At 31.1% G+C, this 23,347-nt stretch overlaps 2 protein-coding genes across 3 annotated transcripts; one reads left to right on the forward strand and one right to left on the reverse strand.

The window, feature by feature from the left end:
- Positions 1 to 247: 247 nt before the first annotated feature.
- On the forward strand, positions 248 to 3,030 carry LOC122594487 (multiple organellar RNA editing factor 8, chloroplastic/mitochondrial). The gene is made up of 4 exons (XM_043766934.1): positions 248 to 648; positions 1,259 to 1,356; positions 1,438 to 1,503; positions 1,870 to 3,030. The coding sequence occupies exons 1-4, from the start codon at positions 302 to 304 to the stop codon at positions 2,688 to 2,690; spliced, it is 1,332 nt and encodes a 443-aa protein (XP_043622869.1). The 5' UTR covers positions 248 to 301; the 3' UTR covers positions 2,691 to 3,030.
- A 2,031-nt stretch (positions 3,031 to 5,061) lies between these two features.
- On the reverse strand, positions 5,062 to 10,010 carry LOC122591019 (transcription factor GTE4-like). 2 transcript variants are annotated; one of them, XM_043763205.1, is made up of 6 exons: positions 9,887 to 10,010; positions 7,611 to 9,525; positions 7,473 to 7,518; positions 7,272 to 7,385; positions 7,113 to 7,174; positions 5,062 to 5,674 (listed from the first exon to the last, which is right to left on the reverse strand). In XM_043763205.1, the coding sequence occupies exons 2-5, from the start codon at positions 9,393 to 9,395 to the stop codon at positions 7,128 to 7,130; spliced, it is 1,992 nt and encodes a 663-aa protein (XP_043619140.1). In that variant the 5' UTR covers positions 9,396 to 9,525; positions 9,887 to 10,010; the 3' UTR covers positions 5,062 to 5,674; positions 7,113 to 7,127. The 2 variants fall into 2 exon arrangements, with proteins under 2 accessions (XP_043619140.1, XP_043619141.1); XM_043763206.1 differs by lacking the exon at positions 9,887 to 10,010 and having other exon boundaries at positions 7,611 to 9,794.
- Between the last annotated feature and the right edge of the window lie 13,337 nt (positions 10,011 to 23,347).

Below are 23,347 nucleotides of genomic sequence, written 5' to 3' on the forward strand. Positions count from 1 at the left end.
GTTGTCTCGAAGTAGCCTTTCTAACTTCGAAAAGGAGTTAGTCAGAAAAGGAGTTAGTCTGTCTATATCTCACCTTGTGAAAGACAGGAATTAGATGATAAAAGTGGAAAAGTTCTAGTTGGAAAAAAATGGAAAAATGAACATTTTGAAGATGAAATGAAACACAAAATAACTTCAAGGACTATACATACAAAATCCATTTTCGCCGACTCTCATCACATAATCTACACTACAAATACACCCCCAAAACCCCCAGTCAACAAAACAAACAACAAACTAGGGTTTAATAAAAACCACAAAAATGGCGACTCGCTATCTCTGTCGCAATCTGTCAACAATAACACGATCCATAAAATCATCATCACATGTTCTCCGTATCCGCCCACTAACAACCCTATCTTCCGTCATTAACCTCCGTCAACCCGCCGTTACCTCGAACACCTTCCGTGCGTTTTCGACGAGGCAAACGACGTCGTCTTTGAACGATTCAAACCCTAATTGGTCAAACAGGCCGCCAAAGGAAACGATTTTGTTAGATGGATGTGATTTTGAACATTGGCTTGTTGTTGTTGAGAAACCTCAAGGTGAACCTACTAGAGATGAAATCATTGATTCTTATATCAATACTCTTGCTCAAATTGTTGGATCGTAAGTCTCTCATTTTTTTATATATCTATCTATACATATATATTTTCTGTATCTATAGTTTTTACTAATCTGATCTTACTGTTTTATCATTATTTTTTAATTGTATATATAAATGTTAGTGGTTTTTTGTTGTTATGAAAATAATCAAATAGGGATACAAAATATTATGTACTATTTATATAAACTTATCATTTTCCTTGTAACATTTGTATGTATAATATAAAAAGGGATCTATAGTTAGATATATATAGTTTGTTTGTAAATGAGACATTTGTGAATATAATTGTGGAATTAATATGTGAAGCTCGAGACTGTTTTGTTATCATTTATTTATATAACATGTGTAAACCGGTTGATTATATAAATTAAATACTTGCTTTATATGTAATATTCTGTTATGAGAAGAAATAATTAAGGCGGTAATGTTAGATTGTGCATATGTTATATATGGTATTCTTTTATATGTATATGTATTGTATCGTTTGTATGTATTTTGTTCTCTTTTTTGTATTTTGACGGTTGTATATGATGGTGTTAGCTTCATCGTTATGTTTAATATATAAGTAAACGGCTGAGTTATGTGGGGATTATGATGACTGTTCTGTTTTAGCTATGATGCTGCGAGGATGAAAATTTACTCGGTTTCAACAAGATGCTATTATGCTTTTGGAGCCCTTGTATCTGAAGAGGATTCTTACAAGCTTAAGGGTATTTGAATCTTTTGTGTTTTTATACTATGTCTTTTGCTGAATGTACGCTGATGGTATATGGTTTTGTTATTTGTTTCAGAGTTACCTGGAGTTCGTTGGGTGCTCCCTGATTCATACCTGGATGTTAAGAACAAGGATTATGGAGGTATTACGCTCTACTTTTTTAGCAATTAGCAGTTGCACATGTCATTTTCTATCGTAATGTTAAAACTTCTTTTATTAACTCTAATGTTCTATAATTCTTGTCTTCATTTTATTTGTTAAGAAATAGTCAATCATTACTTCAATTCTTTTTCTTTTCATTTTTATTTAGTTTGATTGTTCATTGAGAGTATAAAAGGCATGCCACTGTGCAAAATGCAGTCTTAATCAGCTAACATAAGGTTTTTTCAGAATGTGGTTTGTGAGGGCGTGTGTTGATTGGTGTTGATATAATTTCATGGTTATGATACTTTGATGAAGAGTCGTATGCAATTCAGATAAATGCTCACAATGTTTGAATATGTGTCAGGTGAACCGTTTATAGATGGGGTAGCCGTTCCTTATGATCCAAGGTACCATGAGGAGTGGATCAGAAACAATGCTCGAGCTAATGAGAGAAACAGGAGGAACGACAGGCCTCGCAACTTTGACAGATCAAGAAATATTGAAAGAAGAAGAGAGAACATGCAAACCAACCGTGGATCCCCTAACATGGGAGGTTCACCGCCTCCATCGTCCAACATGGGAGCTCCACCATCCAACAACATGGGAGGTCCAGTGCCTAACAACATGGGAGGTCCACCGTCTAACAACATCGGTGGCCCACCGCCTAGCAATTATCGTGGACCTCCCAACATGGGTGGTCCACCGCCCGGCAACATGGGCGGCCCTCCTAGTATGGGTGGTCCTCCACACGGCAACATGGGCGGCCCTCCTAGCATGGGTGGTCCCCCACCCGGCAACATGGGCAGACCTTCTAACATGGGAGGTCCACCACCCCACAACATGGCAGGTAGACCACAAGGTGGGCCTCCCAACATGGGAGGTGTGCCCCCCAATAACTGGAATGGTCCACCTCAACCATACAACAGTGGATCTCCAAACATGGGAGGAGGAATGCCGCCACCAAACAACATGGGAGGAATGAGGCCACCGAACATGGGTGGAGGGATGCAAAATAACGCTCCTAACTATCAGCACCAGGGGCATTACGGGCCAAATAATGGAGGAGTCCCGTATCAATCTGGACTTGGGCCCAATGGATATCCTCCCAATGCAGGTGGTGGAAACCCCTACCAGAACCAGGATGTACAGGGAAGAGATATTCCCCCTGCTGCCAACTATCAATAAGGATATGACTTCATGAAGGCCAAAATAATTGGTTTATCTGGTTCTTCTTGAGTTGATAAGACGGTGTTACAACCTGTATTGTGCAGAATATGAATGATGTTTGCTGTGTCAGACTTGTCAAAAGATCTGTATCGGGCTTATTGTATTTTGTATAGTTTAGTAACATCATGATGGGTTCGTTCGTGCTGCATTTAGTAGTTACCTTGATGTTTCCGAGACTGCATTCTTGACTGCATGTGGACTTTAGTACCCTATCGCATTTTTAGCATGGTTTGAGTTGGCATTCTGTCTCGTTTTTCTCCTTTTTTAGAATAAAATTATCTTCTTGTTTGACATTAAATTGTATATGGCCTTTACATCAGATCCCCTAAAACTTATATTTTGGTTGCGGCCTGGTGAGTGCAGAGTCGCGTATGCGCTCTATCTTCTGATTTTCATGCTCCATACTTTACAGTAGTTCACATGTATGTGCACAAATATACCTCAGACTACAACTGGTTCAATTTTTTAACTCATCATGCATAAAGTGAAAAATGCTTATTGGATTCGGAAAAATCTCTATGACCCTTGAGCGCTAGCAAGCATGTTGTATGATACGGAAGTTAATTTCACATTGGTTCACAAATATGCTTTTGCAAGTATGATTGTATCTGTGTAATTTGTGAAAGTATAAACATTTGACCTGAGTTTACAGTTTTTGTTTACCAAAAACAAGTTTGTATATCCAATTGTTTATGTTGTTGCGAGTTGTGGCAATAGATTTGGATCGCTATTCTTATCACGACAAAAACAACTGATCGTGTCATCTTGGTGTGCCCAAGTACAAAAGAAATCTCATTAATGGATGTTGCCCTGAGTTGTCAAATTTTAGTTATGAGCCGTAAGTTACCAACTGGAGCGTTGTGGAGATAGAATCATTTATTTTCACATCAGTGCTACAAGTACGGAATTACAAACATGGAATTATTAATGACAAAGAAAATAGACCTAGTGTATTGACACATGAAATATACCAATTTTCCTACACATTTTATACATCTAATTCTTAGATCCATCTTTTATGTTTGTTAAATCATTTCATACCAATTTTCCTACACATTTTATACATCTAATTCTTAGATCCATCTTTTATGTTTGTTAAATCATTTCATCTTTTAATCCACTTAACAAGAGATGGGGGTCCGTCAACGAACATAAGCATCAAGCATTAGTATTCTCATGTAATTCGCATGTTTACTTTCTGTAACTCTTCAACATTGTTGATGCTTTCGATAATATTTTCATTTTATAAAAAAAATTACAAGTTAGTTGTGTAGGGTTTAAGGGGAAAAGCTTTTTACACTAGGGTTATACAAGCAGGTTTTGTTGAAGAATAAATATAGTAAACTGTAACAATAATCAGAAGTGGTCGTTTATGCATCAAAATAGTAACAAATATTTGTTATGAAAGTAGAAGATTTCTCTCAAGGGTTGTATTTCATTTGATTATTGATCAGATGTGGTGCAAAACTACCAGATTATAGTAAACGTTAGTGTTTATAATAATTTAATTACAGTGCTGAAAGTTTTGGATACATTGCACATAAATGTCGGCTTTACTTAAGTGGCTTCTTTCACTTAAATCGTTCAGCAATGCTAAATTAATTATTTGTCTAGGGCTAACCAAAGCACCGGCGCTTAAAAACATGGACTGATCACCAGAAATGAAAGAAAACTGATAAAAGTTATAACTTATAAGCATCCCCGGTCAGAAATTTATCATTAGCAACCGAATCCTCAGTACTTACAGTTGTGCAACGTATGTGTGATCAATTGAGACCGCTCCATTGTACAATTTAATTTCTTAACCATTGACCATATGCTTTTTAAATGCATTGTACAACCTTACATATGTAGATACCAGATACTTGCATGTCACAATATAAATTTATAAACGTCTTGTTATTAGGCTTCACAATCTTTAATCCGTTTATTAAACTGTGTAATGCAAGAACGCAACCAAGGGCTCACTTTTTAACAATCGTCCAAGATTATGCTAATAAAACCAATATAATCACAAGCCTCGTCTAACTTTCACTTCAGACTTGCATTGACACAAGTTTTGGCTATACCAACAAGAATAGATGAAACTATGAAAGGGTAACAGCTTGGCACATCATGTCCATTTCCGTGATGGATCTAATGTGTCGATGGCTACCCTTTGGTGAATATCAACCTATGCACAAGACGTAACCACCGAACTCTTCTATCAAAGAGAAAAGGGATCCAGATTAGCTAATCTAAATGGTCGGCCTACACTGCCACACAAGAACCAAGAGATAGACAACTGTTCTACCATAATCACTTGTAGAAAATGAAAACACTTTACAAGTAATCTAACGCAGGTCTCATATCATTTTAACTTTCCCAGTTCATTTAATGAAACAAGACAGTTGCAAGTTAAAGGGAGAGGCAGGAATCTAGAGTATTAAATCCTGTTGACTAATATAGCTACGTACTTACACTAAATAAAACAACAAAAGGAAAAGAACAAATACACATCTTAAGTTTTGACAAACGCAAAAATCAACCAAACTAACGGGCAACTATACATTTCTACATGCTACCTACGGTTTTGGTTTAAGTTATGACGATACAAAAAATGCAACCAAAACAACCCATCAATGGCATTCGTGGTTCCAAGTATAGCCACCCTCAAAACAATCTGCATTCTGTTGCCTCCATTCAAATTGCACCTATGTCTCATGGAACTACATTTTGCTACTTGATGGGTCCTCTTGCAGCCACAACCAATCTTATATCATACACCCTAATTTCTAAGAATACGCACCATCGTTAATTACAGAACAATATGGTCTGGTCAAAACACCTATCACGGGTAGCAAAGAGCTTCCATTTCTGATCATGTGGTTGGGCCATCACACATCATATTCATACTAGAAACATTCACTGTCAGGAGTGCGTCAATTGATAAAAATCTGAAACTGCAAAACATCAGGTTTAGCACAATTTTCCATCAAGCACAGTCAACTATATTTCTAATGAAGAAAGAATTGCGAAGTAAAACATAAATGGAGTACATGGAATACTTCGGAATTTAAACAATCACTTGTCGTGAGTAAGCAAGTACAGATGTAAAACAAGTTTTGGCCTGCTTTCTGGAGGCATCTATCGCTCCAAATGTAAATCAAGCATAATACTTTCTTTACCAAATCCCACGATCATGCAGTAGATCTATTATTGCCTATTATGTAGTATTTCAACTTCTAAATATACCATTGTTTCCTGATATGATTATATAACCTGTTGCCTGTTTAACTAACCCAAGACAGAAACCACACATCTATCACAGCATTTTGGTATGGACTTCGCTGGTCTGAACTCAGAACAGAACGCCTAATTTTAAAAGAACAGCCCTAAGCACACATATAGAACGTTAAATTTTAATGCAAGCTAATTACTAGCACGGGTTTAAAGATGGACCTTACAGATTTGTGTCGGTTTCATCATGGTTATTCATCAGAATCCTCTTAATTAGCCTACACAAGGTTTGTCAGCTCACCTTCAAATGATTACCATGTGTAATAGATAGTTGCCATGTTCTTACTTATCATGTAAAAAGACAGGCCAATTTATCTTAACCTCCGTATAACAAACAATCAGGGAAGTCAAAAAATAAGTAATTCTGTAATTGACTAGGACGCTCTACACTCAGCTCTCTCAGAATTCAGTTCGTCCCAAAGATGGGTAGAAAAAAAAAAGCATTTTGTAGGAGAGGTTATAATAAATACCATAGAAATTCAGCTAATAGAAGTTAATACATACATATTGAGCTATTGGGTGATAAACAGAATTTGTATCCTGTAATAAATTCAAATAAAAAGATCTGCCATAAATGTGTAACTAATGAGTTCCAAACGTTCCCTGGGCTCTAGTATTCTAGCATAAAAATTTCAAGGGTGCAGAATGCAACAACGAATACTTGGCTGCTTAAACTATCCCTGAGAACCGTAAAGCTGAGTTTAATATAAGGTATTGAACATGTTGAAGACAACATGGGGATTAGGATAGCATGATAGTTGTCAGACATAACAGATACTTCATGGAAGCTTCCAATGATTGTGTATGAAGAAAATACAAGCTCAAAGGGAAACCAACCGACCATAATTTATGTGATATGAAATCTGATTATTGCTGGACAAGTAAATCTCTGAGCCATTTAAAGATATAATATTATAACACAAAAACTGTTACACTTGGCCATACTTTAGGGGATTGAATACGATAATGATAGTTTTACAGTAACAACAAAAACAACCATCAAGAACCCTAATCACTACGCAAGAACAAAAATAACAATTAGCATCAACATCTGATAATGATGATCATACAAAATACACTAGGTGACAGATGTTAGCTTACCTCAGTTTACACTATTCAATTTCGAGGCGATCCATCTTCAGAAGAACTATCACTATCTGAATCTGCATAAAGAGCATCCAATGAATTACAACACTAAAAGACCAACTCAGCTAGAATTACCTTCAGATGGAGAAAAAGACTTAATGACTATTCAATTACCACTTGAAGAGGTACCAGAGTCACTGCTAGAACTGCTCGAACTACTAGACCTACTAGCATTCTCTCCTCTCCTCTCTCCTTGATCAAGAGGAGTATTAGCAAGAGTCTTTTCATCTGATTAAAATACGTAACACTGTTAGATAATCTGGACCACAGAAACACCTATAAACATAAAATCATAAGATCATTAGACAACCCTACTTGCTTTATTTCCATTTGGGACCTCAGGGATCGTTGCTGCCGGGTTCTGCGTCAAAAAATATCATATGGTTAAAACATGCATTTAAAAAATGTGAACTAATGAACAATATAGAAGCAGAAAGAATCGCATAAACATACTTGTGGAACAACCCGATTAGCATCACCAGCTTCTGCCCTTGCTTGTTGAGCAAGTTCAGCTTTCCTTTTGTGTTTGCTCACATACTTCTTGTGATTTTGAACAAACCTGTCGAGTTCCCAAAGAGTTTCTATATCAACACTATCGATATCAACTTCTATCTCATCGTCATGCTGAGAAAGCGAAGTGTTTTTCTTTTTAATGATCTGGACAATATTATCAAGCTTATCAGAAGGTAAACTCTGAAGATTCGTGCTAAGCTTTTGTTTTTCTTCATAGGTCATGTTCCGTTTATTGGGATCCTTGGCTTTAGGTTTCTTTGGCACTGGTGTCCTAGGGGGTGGTGCAGGCTTAGGGGTTATTGGCTTAGTCATGGAAGGCATGTTCACAGATTCCGACCTATACAACATCCTTGACGGGGCATGTGCAAAATGAGGAACCTTCCTTGAAGTCGGAGTTGGAGTGCTGGCATCATAAATCATTCCATATCTCATCTCCGGATAAGATCCAGAATCAATCACCGCCCACCTCTCTTCAAAAATATTCAAAAGATTCTCTGCCATAACATGAACATCTTGTCCCTTTGGATTATAAGTCATGGCATTATGAAAAGTGAGTCTGACATCATCTGCAAACTCATTCGGAGACTTGTAAAAGTTTTGTGCAAGCCGACTCTTCACCGTCCCCAAATCCATAGGATGTTTAATTATATCAAAATAATCATGAAGCCCGAGCAGCTTTGCCTTCACGGGTTCGTTAAACACCCAACCATGTTTATGCTTCATCAATCGCTGCAACAAACTATTGCAGCTCCTATACATTTGATTCCTGTGACTTTCTTCCCCCGTATAATAACCCTTGGGCTTTCTTCCAGGGCGTCCAGGCTTATGCCTTTTATTGCTCTCAGGAGGTAATCTATCTTTCCCAAGAAGAAATTCTGAATTCTGATATAACTGATTAGCTTTCGGCGTCCTCTTCTCCACAACCTCACCTATTCCGTGATTATTGTTCATAACCGATACACTCAATTGCCTAAAAGGCCTTAAATCACCATTTGGAACTGAACCTACTTCAGAATTCATTCTCATCAAAGCTCTCCTGTCCATATAATCAGTCCCCATCTCCGAATTCACCCTCAGCAAAGCCCTCCTGTCAACAATATTGCTACCCGAAAACTGCTCATGACTATAGGCCTGCCCATCACCATCATCACCACCACCACCAACCACCGTCGAAAACGCAGTTAGCTCAGCTTCTTTATCTTCAAGCTTTCGACCTAAACGCCGAATCCGGTCAACCTCACCCCTCAACTTCTCCTTAAGCTCTAAAAGTTCATTCTTCGACGTTGCAGATTTTATATTAATCTTAACCACCCCGTCCACCAAAGCAAAAACCGGCTTTACCACCCCATTTCCAGTAATCCCACTTTGTCCCGTATAGTCATTCGATAACTCTACTACCCGAGATAAAGTTTGTTGCTTTTCATGATTTCCATCATCTACAACAAAATTTCGGTCCTCATTCATCTCAGCGGGTGGAGAAACAGCAGTGACCGTATCAGTGGGGGCAGCTGTAGCCAGAGATAAAGTTTCTTGCTGCTGACAATTTCCATTTTCTACAACTAAATTTTGGTCTGTATTTCGATCAGGGGCCGGAGAAACAACACCGACAGTCGGGGCTCGGTCAGCAGTCCTTTTGAACTTTCTTACGTAAACTTTATTACCCTCACCCCATTTACTCTTCTCTTTGATTATCTTATCAGCATCTAGTAATATCCCTGAAGCCATACATACATATACCCACAACAAATCTATCTATATCTATAGATATAGATATATTTATATATGTATCACAAATATTCAAACCCTAAAATTTCCAACCTTTATCAAATCCTAAAATCCCAAGATTTTTCAAACCCTATAATCAAATTTAAAAAGATCAAAACTTTATAATAGAAAACCAAAAACCCACAACTTTTAATAAAACCCCCAAATTTAAGCCCTGAAATTCCCCATAAAAAACTTATTAATTTCAAAAGATGGATAAAAAGCCCTAATTTTTAAACCCTAAAATTTGAAAAGAATTCAAACCATAGAATCAGATCTGGATGTAGATCCGGCACGATATTAGGGTTTTCAAAATATATGTATGTATTTTAAATAAATTGAATTTCTTGTATATTTTCTTTGAAAAGATAAATATTAAAAAGTATAATTATTAATTAAAATTGAAAATTAGGGTTTTATAAAGAAAAAGAAAAATAAAAATTAAGACGTACGAGATGCAGAAGGGGATCTGATCTGAAGTGGGCTTAGATCTGTTGGTGATGAAGCGTAAGTATGATGACGCACGCGCGCGCGTGGGATTATGGATTGACCAAAGGCGGTGTTGTATTCGTTATAAAAAATTTGTTTATGTGGTTTTTGTTTTGGTTTCTAGACGCGCCTTTTAATGGAATTTGAGGGGGGTTGTATGACACGTATTCCTATTTTGCGATTATAGTTACATGATTGGTCCTTTGAATATTTTATGTTTGTTATTTATGGTCTTTTAGATATTTTGAAATTTATTTACATTAGGTATGTTTGATAAATATTATGAAAAGAATATATACGGGCAAAATTTATGTTTTTTTTTCTTTAATTAATAAATAAGAAAAATATATAAACATTATTTATACATTCATTCACTTAATAAACTTTAATATTAGAGACATTTATTTTTAATAAAGGAAAGTGATTAATCCTCTTAACTAAATAGCCTAAAAATCCTCTTAACTATTGGATGATGTCATGTGGAAAAATCAGGGGGTAAGATTAAAAAATAGAATTAGTGGATTCCACATGTCATCTTCTAAAGGTGTTAGGAGGGTTTTTAGGTTATTTAGTTAGGAGGATTAATCATTTTCCTTTAATAAATAATAACTTTGTTTGAAATTGTATAGTGAAAAAAAACTTGTGCATTGAAATTTTTTTAAAAGTCTATAAAAATATATTAAAAATAAAATCTTATTTAAGTAGAATTGAAATCTTATATTATTAGTTATAACTTTGAATTCTAGCTCTCAATAAAAGTTTATTTAATTTCCTAAATGTACTCATTATTTTTGTTTTTTAAAATAATATATATAGTTAATTGCATAAAACGTCCCTGTGGTTTACACAAATTCATGGTTTACATCCCTCTATGTTTTTTTAGTGTTTTTCATCCATGTCGCAAGGATTATTCGAATTACGTCTTTTTCCTTAACGCCATTACTTTATTGCCGTTAACAGGCTGCACGTGCCCCACACGTTAGGGCTTTTTTGTCTTTTTCTTCCTCACATGGACGTTTTATGTAACTTGGTGTGCAAACCACAAGGACGTTTTATGCAAATTACTTCTTTATCTTTTTTTTTTTCATTTTTATACCTTTTTTTAAAAGATTATTACTTGTACATGTAACTAGCTATGACTAAATGTCTATGTTATTTAAAGATCTCGTATATGTCAATATCAGATATAATGAACTTTCAAACCTTAATTAATAAGTGTACTTGGGTACTTGTGGCAACCATATAATCTGACACTTGTAAGTGTTTTTGGTTTTTATTATTAAAAAAGATATTATTACATGTGGATATAACTAGCAATGACTAAATATTTATGTTATTAAAAGTTTCGTATAATGTCGATGCCATGTAATAAACTTTCACATCCCGGTCATTGGATGTACCTGACTAATCAAACACTTATAAGTGACAGCTTATAATGTTGCTACATATCAATGTTTTAAATACCGGTAAATATCAGACGGTATTACCGGTACCAGAGGGTACTCCCGTATTTTAAGCCTGGTATTTTCACTATTCAATACCGGTCGGTATTTTTGGTATTCCTGGTATATTTCGGTATTACCATTCCGGTATTTTTTTAAAAAAAAATTTGATTTTTTTTAAAATTATTTTTATGATACTTTAATTTTATTTTTTTGTTATTTGTGAACTTTAAAACTTACATTTTGTTATGAAATACCTATTTGACATTTTTTTTTAATGGATTATAATTGCACTTTACCTATTTTTGTTAAATTGTAACAAGTTTTGTAGGATTTTTATAAATAAAATAAAATAAAAATAGTTGTACCAGTTGGTGTTTCCGGTAATACTGGAAAATTTTTCCACACCGGTATGACTAAAATACGGGTTTTTAAAACAATGCCACATATACGCAAGTAGACTCAATAACTGAGATATGAAATTTCATTATATGATATTGACATATACGATATCTTTAAATAACATAAACATTTAGCCACAGTTAGTTACATCTATAAGTAAAAATTCTTTTTTAAAAAAATACAAATGAAAAGAAAAAAAATTGATAAAAAAGTTATTTGCATAAAACATCCCTATGAGGAAGGAAAAGACAAAAAAGCTCTCACATGTGAGGCACGTGCAATATGTTAACGGATCGAAACAAATGGCGTTAAGGAAAATGACGTAATTCGCTAATAATTCATGTGACAGGGATGGAAAACACTAAAAAAACCTTAGAGGGATGTAAACCACAAATTTGTGTAATCCACATGGACGTTTTATGCAATTAACTTTAATTTATGAAAGCAACATTATTTGAAACATAAAAAGAAAAATAATAATATCTATATCTCTATATTAAATAGAATTGAATTGTTATGATGTCAACATTATATAAAAATTCGATCACCTTTAAATTCTTTCTTAATTTTTTTTTAATTTAAATTACTTATGTGTCATAAATATTTTTTTATATATTTTTTTATGATGTTATTATTTTAAAACATGGTCTTATAAGTTCCTATCATCTATATAATTTTGGAGAAAATGATAGGTAGAGCAAGGTTTACCTAGCCTTACATATTGCACACACACAAAAAAAATTAAAAAATATATATTTTGACCCTTAAACCTGTATATGTATCATAAATGTCCCTTGATTTTCACTTGAAGTTGTACCCATCATAGGTACAGCCGTTGTACGTATGATATCCCCATAATTTGTCATAACTTAATTTTATTTTATCTATATAACTTTGTCATAACTGATTTTTAGATTATCTGCGTATTATGCGGGTTAATAATCTAATTTTAAGGTATACTATTTCATGGTCATGAGTATCGTTGGACTGTCTCAATTTCAGTGACGAAGATACGTTTTTATAAAAGTCTTATTAATATGTCCAAGTTGAACCTGAGTTAATCAGCTATTTACACTATAAAATGAGGTTGGTGTCCCTTTCATAAATTTTTTTGCCTTTTCAAATTAAAGAAAAAAAGAGTCGAAAAAGGAATTAAGGAAGGATATTTCATTGTGTAAATCTCACTTTCCACTATACTAGTTAATTGACCCGGGTTCAACTCGGACATATTAATTAACATTTTAAAATTATCAAATACTATATATATATATGTATATATATATATATATATTATGTTTGTTATTAAAATCGATATAAATCTAATAATTCAACTAACACAATAATTATATAGTTAATAAATCAACTAAGACAATAATAATTTTTAAAATAAAAATAACTACCGCATTAAGTAAATTAAAAAAGACATTTTATTTACAATATTATTAAAATAAAAATGACTACTGCATCAAGTAAACACAAAAAAGACATAGTAATAAGAGAGAATTTTTTTTCTTTAAATAAGTGATTCATACTTTTATTAAACATGTAAATGACTATTTTTAATTTATTTAGATATGACATCATAAATAAATAAAAAATATTTTAAGGTGAAATATGAATTTGCCACATCAATAATTTTTTAAAAATACTTATAAGAAATAATCTTATTTTATTATATATAAAGATTAGGATTTAGGGTAGATTGTTAGGAAGATATTTCGAAAGTTTTAGGTTTTAAAAACTATTATTAATTCAAATCCTTTAATTTAATATTCTAATAGAATTCAAATTATTAATTATGTTTATTGTAATTTGTAGCAAATTCAAACTAATTTAAACATTATTTAACGTATTACTATAACTTTATAAGTTAAAGATTCAACATCTACTAACAAATTAAAACAAGATTGAGATGTATTTGAAACGACACGTGGCGTAATTTTTGATGGACACGATTATTATAATTTATTTATTTTATTTAATTAACTTTTTTAATTGTATATAATTCAAATTTCTTATTAAACTTAAAATTAAACTCTAACTTTTGGCTTATTAATACAAAAAACATTATAACCTTATTAGATTGATTGTTTTTTTTTATTAATAAATTGTCTCTTTTTCTCTATTTATTCTTATAACTTTTATTGCTTATAATAAGTTATTAACATGAAAACTTCAAAATTTTAGTTTACGATCTGAAATCACAAGGCTATTTGTCGTCATCCACTATGCTTACAAGTTTCGATTTTGATATGATTCTAAAAAATATAAGGTAAATTTAAAAGTCTAACTAAAGATATATTATACTTATCATTACTTTTTATTATAATTTATCTTCGATCATCGGCTTACTTTAACCACAATTTATTTAATACTCACGAATCATGTATAAGGCGTATTCGAATTTCTTATAATACAATTCATATAGCTACTGTTTATCGTATGGGTATTAGTATTAGTAATACATATAAATAAAAAATCAATTTTGTAGCATAATAATGTATCTTTAATATATATTAAAACAAAACTCTTAATTCTAAATTGGAAAATTAATGATCATTGATTGAATTTCATCTTTTATTCTCTACCATTAGATCATTTTGATGACATCATCATTAACTAAAGAATTAGTCAATAACACTTTTGGTCCTCATAGTAATGTGTCTTATAAAATCTTTTACATTTATTTATTTTAGTACAATAATGATACTTCGTAGTCTTAATGTATATAACTTATAAATAAATAAAATCATTTATATAGTATATAATATTTTCATGTATACAAAGTTTTATATATTTGTATTTCTAAAGTGTAAATGATACGAATATTCGATAAAATTTTCACTTAGAATGAGTTGATAGAAATATTACATGATTTTTTTGTAAATGTGATTGCATAAATTAAAATAACACCTTTGGTGCTCCTAATATATAAGTAAAAGTTATGTAGTTATAAGTTAATGTTAATTAATAATGATATGTACTCCGTATTTAATATCTCATAACTAACATAATGGTGAACCTGGGATCTCACCGTCAGGCAGCGTTGCAGGGTTGTTAGTTTGAGAGGAAATATTCTTCTACGGGACTAAGAAGTTTTTGGGCATTTACCCTTTTTTACACACTTATTAGAATATTCCGAATATACGTGTTCCGTGTATATTTTTTTTGTTTTATGGCTAATAACATTATTTGTTAACATTTTTCAATGACAAAAAACATGATATTATTATTGTGGTTCAAAAGTTTATAAATATTTATTTAGATATTAATTTTTTTCATACATATTAAAAGTTTTTTAATGTAAAAACAATGAATTTCGTGTATTCGCGGGTAATAAGCTAGTTTAGTTAGACAACCATTATGGATATCAACATACAGAGTCAACGATCGGCGAATCCTGTTGTCGTTATCCTCAAACTTTTAATTATGTATCCTTGTTATACATTTTTTAAATACATGCGACTTCCCTACGCATATAACGCACGTTCAAAAGTATGTTTAAGAGAGATGAAACAAATTATTAATTCGTCTATATTAATATAGTTTTCAATCTAAATTCTGCTTCTTTCATTTTTTTTAAGTTTATGGTTATACTTTATCCTTTTTGCCATGGTTTTAAGTAAAGTTGATTTTTTAACACTTTAAGCCAACTCAACTAATGAATGCATCATTGGTTTTTTCTTGCGGGTTTTGGGTTTGACGGGTTCGATTATCTGAAGTGACATGTTTATGAGTTTTCACCTGAATTACATGTAATTACTTATGATTTGCATCTCGTGGTCCAGAGTTCATGCAAAATTTTACCATTGTATGATGAGGTGTCACTGGTGTTGAAAAACGACCGACAATTCAAAAATAAATTATATATAATTTATATATTTCCGTTCGAAAAGAAAAAAAAAACAAAAACTAAAAATTATATAAAATTATGCGTTTAATTTGTGTACACTTTTAGACGATCCAAGTTACTATCAAAGTGAAAAACGTTAGACAATCCAATGCATAAAAGCTGAGGGGGCTTCCAAAAAGAATGGTAAACATCAGTGTTAACGTCGGCCTTTGGACGCAAAATGCGTTGGATGTTTGACGTTATGGTCCAAAGTAAATGGTTTCGCTTTGGGTTTGACTTGGTTTTTTTTAGGGTAAAGTGTATTTTTATTAGAAAGTGGAATTATAATACAAAAGCTAGCAACTAAATGAGACGAAAGTAAATGGTCCGAAAGTTAACGTGAAAAACTAAAACATAGGAAGTTATATGTTCCATCAAGAAACGATGACATTTGAAAGCATCATCCATATAATAAAGTTAACGAAGAACTTGGTTTACACATCAAAATCCATTTATCAAATCAAATTGCATGTTATTTGGATGATGCACATCTAAAAGAAAATGTCACAACATTTGACAAGACGTGCCTACATGGCATTACAAGACACACAATATTAATTATTATAAAAAAGAATTGGTTGAGAATAAAATCAGAGAATCAATAAAGTTTAATGATTTTTTTTTCTTGTAAACAAAATTTACATGAAATCTATATTTAGTTTTTAGGAGTTCTGCTAATGATAGCTCTATATGTATAAATTAGTTATTTTATTAGCATAAATTTTAAGAATAAGTTTTAATATGCAAAGTATAATTTTTTGGTCATTCAAGATAAATGGTGGAATAAAATTGAAGCCAATATTTCTTAAAATTAAAAGTTTTTCATCCTAGAAACAGTAACTTTGAAGAGTAATTAATTAATGATGCTTACAAGTTTAGACAATTTTGGTTTATTTAATTGTTCCTGACATAGTCAATTAGTCACACATTAGAAAAGCTTTATTGAATAAAGGTAGTTGCTCTAAAATTAAATTGACAAATCACAATAGTTAAATGCCCTAGTCGAAAGCTCCTTATAGGTAAGTAAAGTTGAATCAACTTGTCGATCTTAAAATAAATAATAATAATAATAATAATAATAATAATAATAATAATAATAATAGGATCATAAAGAGCTTTTATAGCGAAATGCACAACTTTTGGAGAGTGAATTTAGCTCAAATTGAAATTAGTATATTATTATGGATTTTGATCCTTTAAAGTGTTTGAATCAACTTTAGACATTGGATTAAATCCATGGTCGGGATTGAAATTTGATGTTTAAATTTTGACCCTTGAATCAACTTTACTTATAAAGTTGGATGATTGGATCAACTTTAAAGGATCAAAATCCATAATAATATACTAATTTCAATTAGAGCTAAATTTACTCTCCGAAAGTTGTGCATTTCGCTATAAAAGCTCTTTATGATCTTATTATTATTATTATTATTATTATTATTATTATTATTATTATTATTATTTACTTATTTATTTATTTTAAGAACTACATGTTAGTAGATTAATAGTTCAAACCCTTACAGTGACATCCAAGCGGATAATATGTTAGAGATCAAAACCTGAATACACTCTTGAAGACTAAGGGTGCGATAGCACGACCCACACGCGTCATGATTACACAATTTAAATCTAGTTCTTCATGATTTGAAGATTGGAAATAGAGGTTTTCTCAGATGATTATTTTCTGGATTTAAAGTTAGGTAGTATTTGAACTGACATGTCACTTATCTCAATTTATAGTTAAAAAAATAAAAGTAAAAAAAATAAAAAAATAGAACATAATTACTTAATTAATGATTTTGTTAAATCCAATCTTATAAAAAACAAAAACAAAAAATTAATTATGAAAAAAACAAAACATACGTTTTAATTTTATTAATTTTTTAAAAGAAATACCATTCCCCTATTAATCAACCACATTTAAATTGAAACTCGTTAAGTATATTCTAATGGTCAATCGTGTACTGAAATCAAAGAATACATCACCGTATAAGGGTAAGGAACTATTTAATTCCACTATCACATAGGGTTCAAAAGATAGATAGACATTTCTGGAGAAAAAAATAACTTAGGATTAAAAATCAGGATTACATGAAGTGGTTGGAGTAACATTACTTGCAAGCTTTCATATGTTGCTTTGCAGATTTTCGTTTTCCTTGTAAAAATTAGTTTCGATTCAAACGTGTTAGAAGCAGTTTTAACTTGCGATTTGTTGGACTTCCAATCCCTCGTCATGGAAAATACCCTGAGATGAGAAACTCAAGACTCGAATCCGAAATCTTGTGAAAAAACTCATCTCCGGAGCCCACATAGTGGATTTAGAAGATACCTCAGGCTAACTCACCTTAAAACATTAAATATATGAAAAAATAAAATAAAATGAATGGCTATTTATTTTTTGGAATGACATGACATTAAATATATGTTATTGATAAACACATACCAAAAATAAAATATATGCAGTTAATAAACAAATGTGTCGTAATTGATACAATTTTTAAACACAAGTACAATATTAAAAAAAGGAAAAATATTACATATAATCAAGCTATAATTAACGTACATAAAAATTTATGTATTGTATATCAAAAATAAAAGCTGTTATTAACATTTTTACAATCATAATTAAAAGATTATTTTTATTATGTTGATTAAACTGCACCCTTTCTGTTCGAAATACAATATAATAATATAAGTAATTCCTTTAAAAAATTACAACATGAACGAAAATATGAAACAATAAAATGAACAACAGAATGGAAGAACTAAATAAAAAAGCAAACTGGCAAGACAAAATAAACGTGATAACAATAAAGAAGAACCGGGCTTGTGTTTGACACAATTCCCTTAAACAGATTCGTCGTCTGTTCCCAGGGTACACCGGTTATAGCAGCGTACTGCCGAACGTTAATCACTTGCCTGAAAGAAGAACAGAACACAGGGATGGATGTTGCTACGAGAACGAATATGCAAAGTTAGAGCAGTGTGTATGTGCTACGAAATTGTGTGTTGTTGTGTATTTTTCACAAGTCCATGACATCCTTATATACACAAAGCGGTAACTGATATCATAAAGAAACTAATTAAAACTGACCATAAAGCAGCTATAATGTTAGAAGCATGCCAAAAGCTTATCCTAGATCTTACAATATGATATAAGTTTCAGAGTTAGAAGTATGCCAAAAGCTTATCCTAAATCTTTCTTAAATGGGTCAAAACCCGGGTCGGGTTTATCTCGGATCACAGCAAAAAGGAGCCTCACGCGGGCCCTAATTTTTGGGGCTGCATTCATGTCTGCAGGTCGGACATACACGCATTGGTTTAGAGAATTTTGGCCCAGGGTAGGAGCCAGAGTAAAACACAACATAAGATCTTGATATAGCTTAGAAACTTCCACTTATAAACTAGTGAAAGTTTATATCTCACACCAATGTGGGACAAGGTTTTCTAACTCCAACTTATGCACCAAACACACTACTTTGAGACTCGATATCTCATTCATCTTTAATCCAATTTGGACGCATCTTAGTTCGTTGTGTAGCCTTGGCCAGAGACTACAAAACCCACTAAACGGTTTTCGATATATATCACTTGACCATATATTTATTTATGTTCAAAGTGGTGGAAAAATGCACTTTTTCCCAACACTTTCTAGTGGATATAGTTGGGCGCTTGCGCCCATGACAACATCACGATGTTAGTGATCGTATATGTGTTACCTTAGACTCCATTGTCATAGGTTTGGTGGCTGAAACAACATGTGGCGTGCATTTAATTATTATAAGGCTCCCAACCTCGCATGTTCGTGATAAAACATTTGACACATCTATATGTTTCAGATCATCTTGATCGTGGCCAATGTAAATTTGTTTGGCGACTTTGTATATTTTTCGTCACTTGTTTTAATATTCAAGCTACATTTAATTTGGGCATTGTTTTTGCATTTTAACTAAGTTGATGTCTAGAAGTCCAGTCAAGACTCTATAGTCAATAGTCTATACTAATGAAAAAATATGACGAAATATATATATCACAATCACGTGAAAAAAGGAAAAAAAAAGAAAAAGAAAGTAAAGACGATAATAATCAAGAATAAAAATGATTGTAACAAATTAATGGTGATAAATATTGCAAAGAAAAAAACAAACACAATGTCACATACGTTTTTCAGTAAATAAATAGTATATATGTAATTAAGATAACCAAACTAGCTAGGCCGGTGTGATACGTCATCGATCATATATATATCGTCGATCAGATATGATGGTGAGGATCGGGACCTCCAGGGGCAACTCTGGCAGGAATGTCTTGCGACATCCCCCTCCTCCAATAATATTGCAATGTCGCCTTGTCAAAGCCATGTTTGTTCAACATGTTGAGTAAATCTTTTCTGATTTTAAAATCCACAGGATTAACCCCACTATTATTATTTAACAAACGGGTGCCTTGTGAATAATCTGGTAGACAAACGAGCTTAATGACTAGCATACAAATGATGAATTTTTGAACACTAGCCATTTGGTCTAATATATATAGAGAGAAGAGAGAATGGTTGGACAAGCTAATTTAAAGAGTACGTGGTGTATATATAGGATCGATCGTAAGGGACCCAAAACAAAAAAGTTGGGGAGTGAGACTTTAATATCAAGTTTATCTCTACTTTAATTTATGTGAATGCCATATAATAGTGTCCGCAATTAATAAGAAAATCTAATGCGTTTAAAGTTATTATAATTACGGAGTATTATTTTGTTGAAATATAAAATTCGAATCACTCGCAACACCACATTTTGTAATCAATGGTAGTCACGCAATTGATCATCCCCAAATACTTTTAGGAGAAAATCCAAATAATTCGAAAACTCCCTGCTTGCAAGACTCGAACCCATAATGTATACACATCCAAGAGCTTTATCCCATTTCCTGATTACCACTAAAGCCCCGGGACATTTAATTTAAAGTTATGTAATTAATAAGGATATACACGACTACTAGATTAGGATGACGAACCGATGTCCGTGATAGGTGTGTAAGAAAATAGATTATATGAGTATTATGCTATAAAGTTGATTTTTTATTAAAGATTTATTTATATATAATAATAATAATAATAATTGTTATATGGATGGGTTTTTCTAATATGTGCCACCAAGGCACTTGTTTAGAAGAATTATATATATGAACTAAAAGTTTTTATAAGTAAAAATAAATATATTTAATAGACATTAATGAATTATAACTTATCATTTTATGATTAAGATTTTTGTATTTTATACTTCTTGTGGACATGTTAGAAAAAATAAATCAGTTAATGTTGATTAATTTGTTGTATACTAATGAACTTACCATATACATGATTATTAAGTCAAATGAGTAATTAATTGTAGTTTTTAAATTCGACACTTTAATATTTTAGATTATTGTTTTATATAGAACTAGATTATTGTCTCGCGTAATACGCGAGATAACGTATTTAATTAGTAACAAGTTATCGTTTCACAATATCATACATTGACAACTACAAAAAAAAAAGATGTTGAAAATAGATTAATTAGTATCATGATGCCAAAGATGTAAATTAATTAGTATTTTGTTGTAATGAGTTAATATGCATATAAGCAAATTTTCATTGAAAACTATCGCATTTACGATCAAAGTTAATGTATGTTTGTATAAACAATTAGTAACACTTCAAATTATTGTATCAAGTGATAGTTTGAAATTCAATATAAATAGATTTGTTTAGCGGAATATAAATAAGAACTCTATATGGATTTGACTTCTCTTTAATTAGTGTAACTATATTAGTCATTTTTTATAATTTTCACGTAGTTTAATGTTTATATAAATACACATATAAATAAAATTTAACAAAACAAAAGTAGTTAGCATTTGAACTACGTATGTTTGGGATGAAACCCAGTAATATCGAAAACCCTCTTAATTATCCACTCCTACAAATTTCGAAAGTGTAATTTATACCCTGATGGATTTCCCAAAGGTTTAAGATCTTGCCAGTTGTTCACCTTTTGAAAGTTTACTTTTTGTGTTTATAGTTAACCTTTTGAATTTTTAAAATTAATTTTACATTAATATATTAAGAGTTTCGAATTATGTACTTATAGTTATTTTTAGAATTTTTCAAAGTATTTTTGTAAAATCATGGTTGAATTTTGTTATTAATATTAATAATATTTGAAACAAATATTGGGTTTATGTAAGAAATTTAAAAAACTAAAATATTTAGGAAATTAAAATCTTAAACTTTTAATATTTACTTTAATTAACATCACTTATGTAAAAGCAAATTATAATACAATAATCAAGATTTGAAAGTTCATAATATAATCTTATAAGAGACCCTAAATTTCAACATTTAAATTTATTAAGAAAAACATATAATAAATAACTTATTAAAAAGTGTCAAGTAATAAGTTTTTCAATTTGATAGGATCTACAACATAAGCAAATGTTGATTAAGTGAAATAAAATATCTCAATTGGTTAATAATTATTTAAGAAAATTGTATTTTTGTATATATAAAAGTTAAATTTATATTTTCCCGCATATTATGCGAGACAATGTAAATACACGAGATAAACATAATAAATTTTAAGAATAACATAATTATTAATTATAGATAAAACATGTTAATATACAATTGTATTGTTATTTAAAGTTTTATTTGCATCAAATATGGCTAGTAAGATATATAAATTTTTGTATAATGACAATGTAATGTTAAATAAATCTAATACTGGTGAAGATAGTAATATTCAAAATTGCTCTTTAGTGTAGTTGGTTTTATAATATGGTTGTTATATATTTGTATAGTGACGATATAAAAGTAAATATAAACAAAACACTTTATTTACTATAATGATTAAATTTCAAACCATCTCATTTAGGTGGGTTGGCCACCATGACATCATTGAGAGTCTGTTATCTTGAGGGACGCATATTCAATTCTTGCCATTGATAAGACTGATAAGTATAGTTAATCATCGATGCAAAAAAAACTCAACATTGAGGTTTCGTAGGTACCAATTCAGTACACGGGATCAAAGGATTCTCATCGATCTACCCTATGTTATATCTATGTTGCCATGTATGATTTTTATCATCAATTTTGATCATAATCATTAATTATAATCCTAATCATTAATATTTAATTTACCATTTTCTATATAGGTACAAAGATTATATACATGATACTACTTTTTTTTATTAATTCACTGATAGTTATCTTTTATCAAATAAGATTATTTATTATATTATGTTTATTAATTTTTTTGAAAAGTATTTATTATATTATATTTAATAATTATATATCATGAGAAAGATTTTTATGATTTATAAATATTTATGTTTCATTAGTCTTGCTTTTATATATACTTGGCGTATATCATATATTCATAAAATATAATTTAATTGTTTCTATCAGTTGTAATCTGACAGTTCTTTATATTACCATAACTATTAATAATAATGTAACTATCAATTATTGTTTTTATATTTATGTTTTCAATTATCTCGTACAACGTACGAGTTTAATCTAGTATCTAATATATATAGTGAATGACATGTTTTTTCTTTAATTAATAAATTAATAGTTATCTATATTGGTTAAATAATAATCAGATAATCTAAAAGACTTTAATGTATATAATATAACTGTAAACAATTTG

This window comes from Erigeron canadensis, chromosome 3, assembly GCF_010389155.1.
Source record: "Erigeron canadensis isolate Cc75 chromosome 3, C_canadensis_v1, whole genome shotgun sequence".
NCBI classification, from domain to species: Eukaryota; Viridiplantae; Streptophyta; class Magnoliopsida; order Asterales; family Asteraceae; genus Erigeron; species Erigeron canadensis.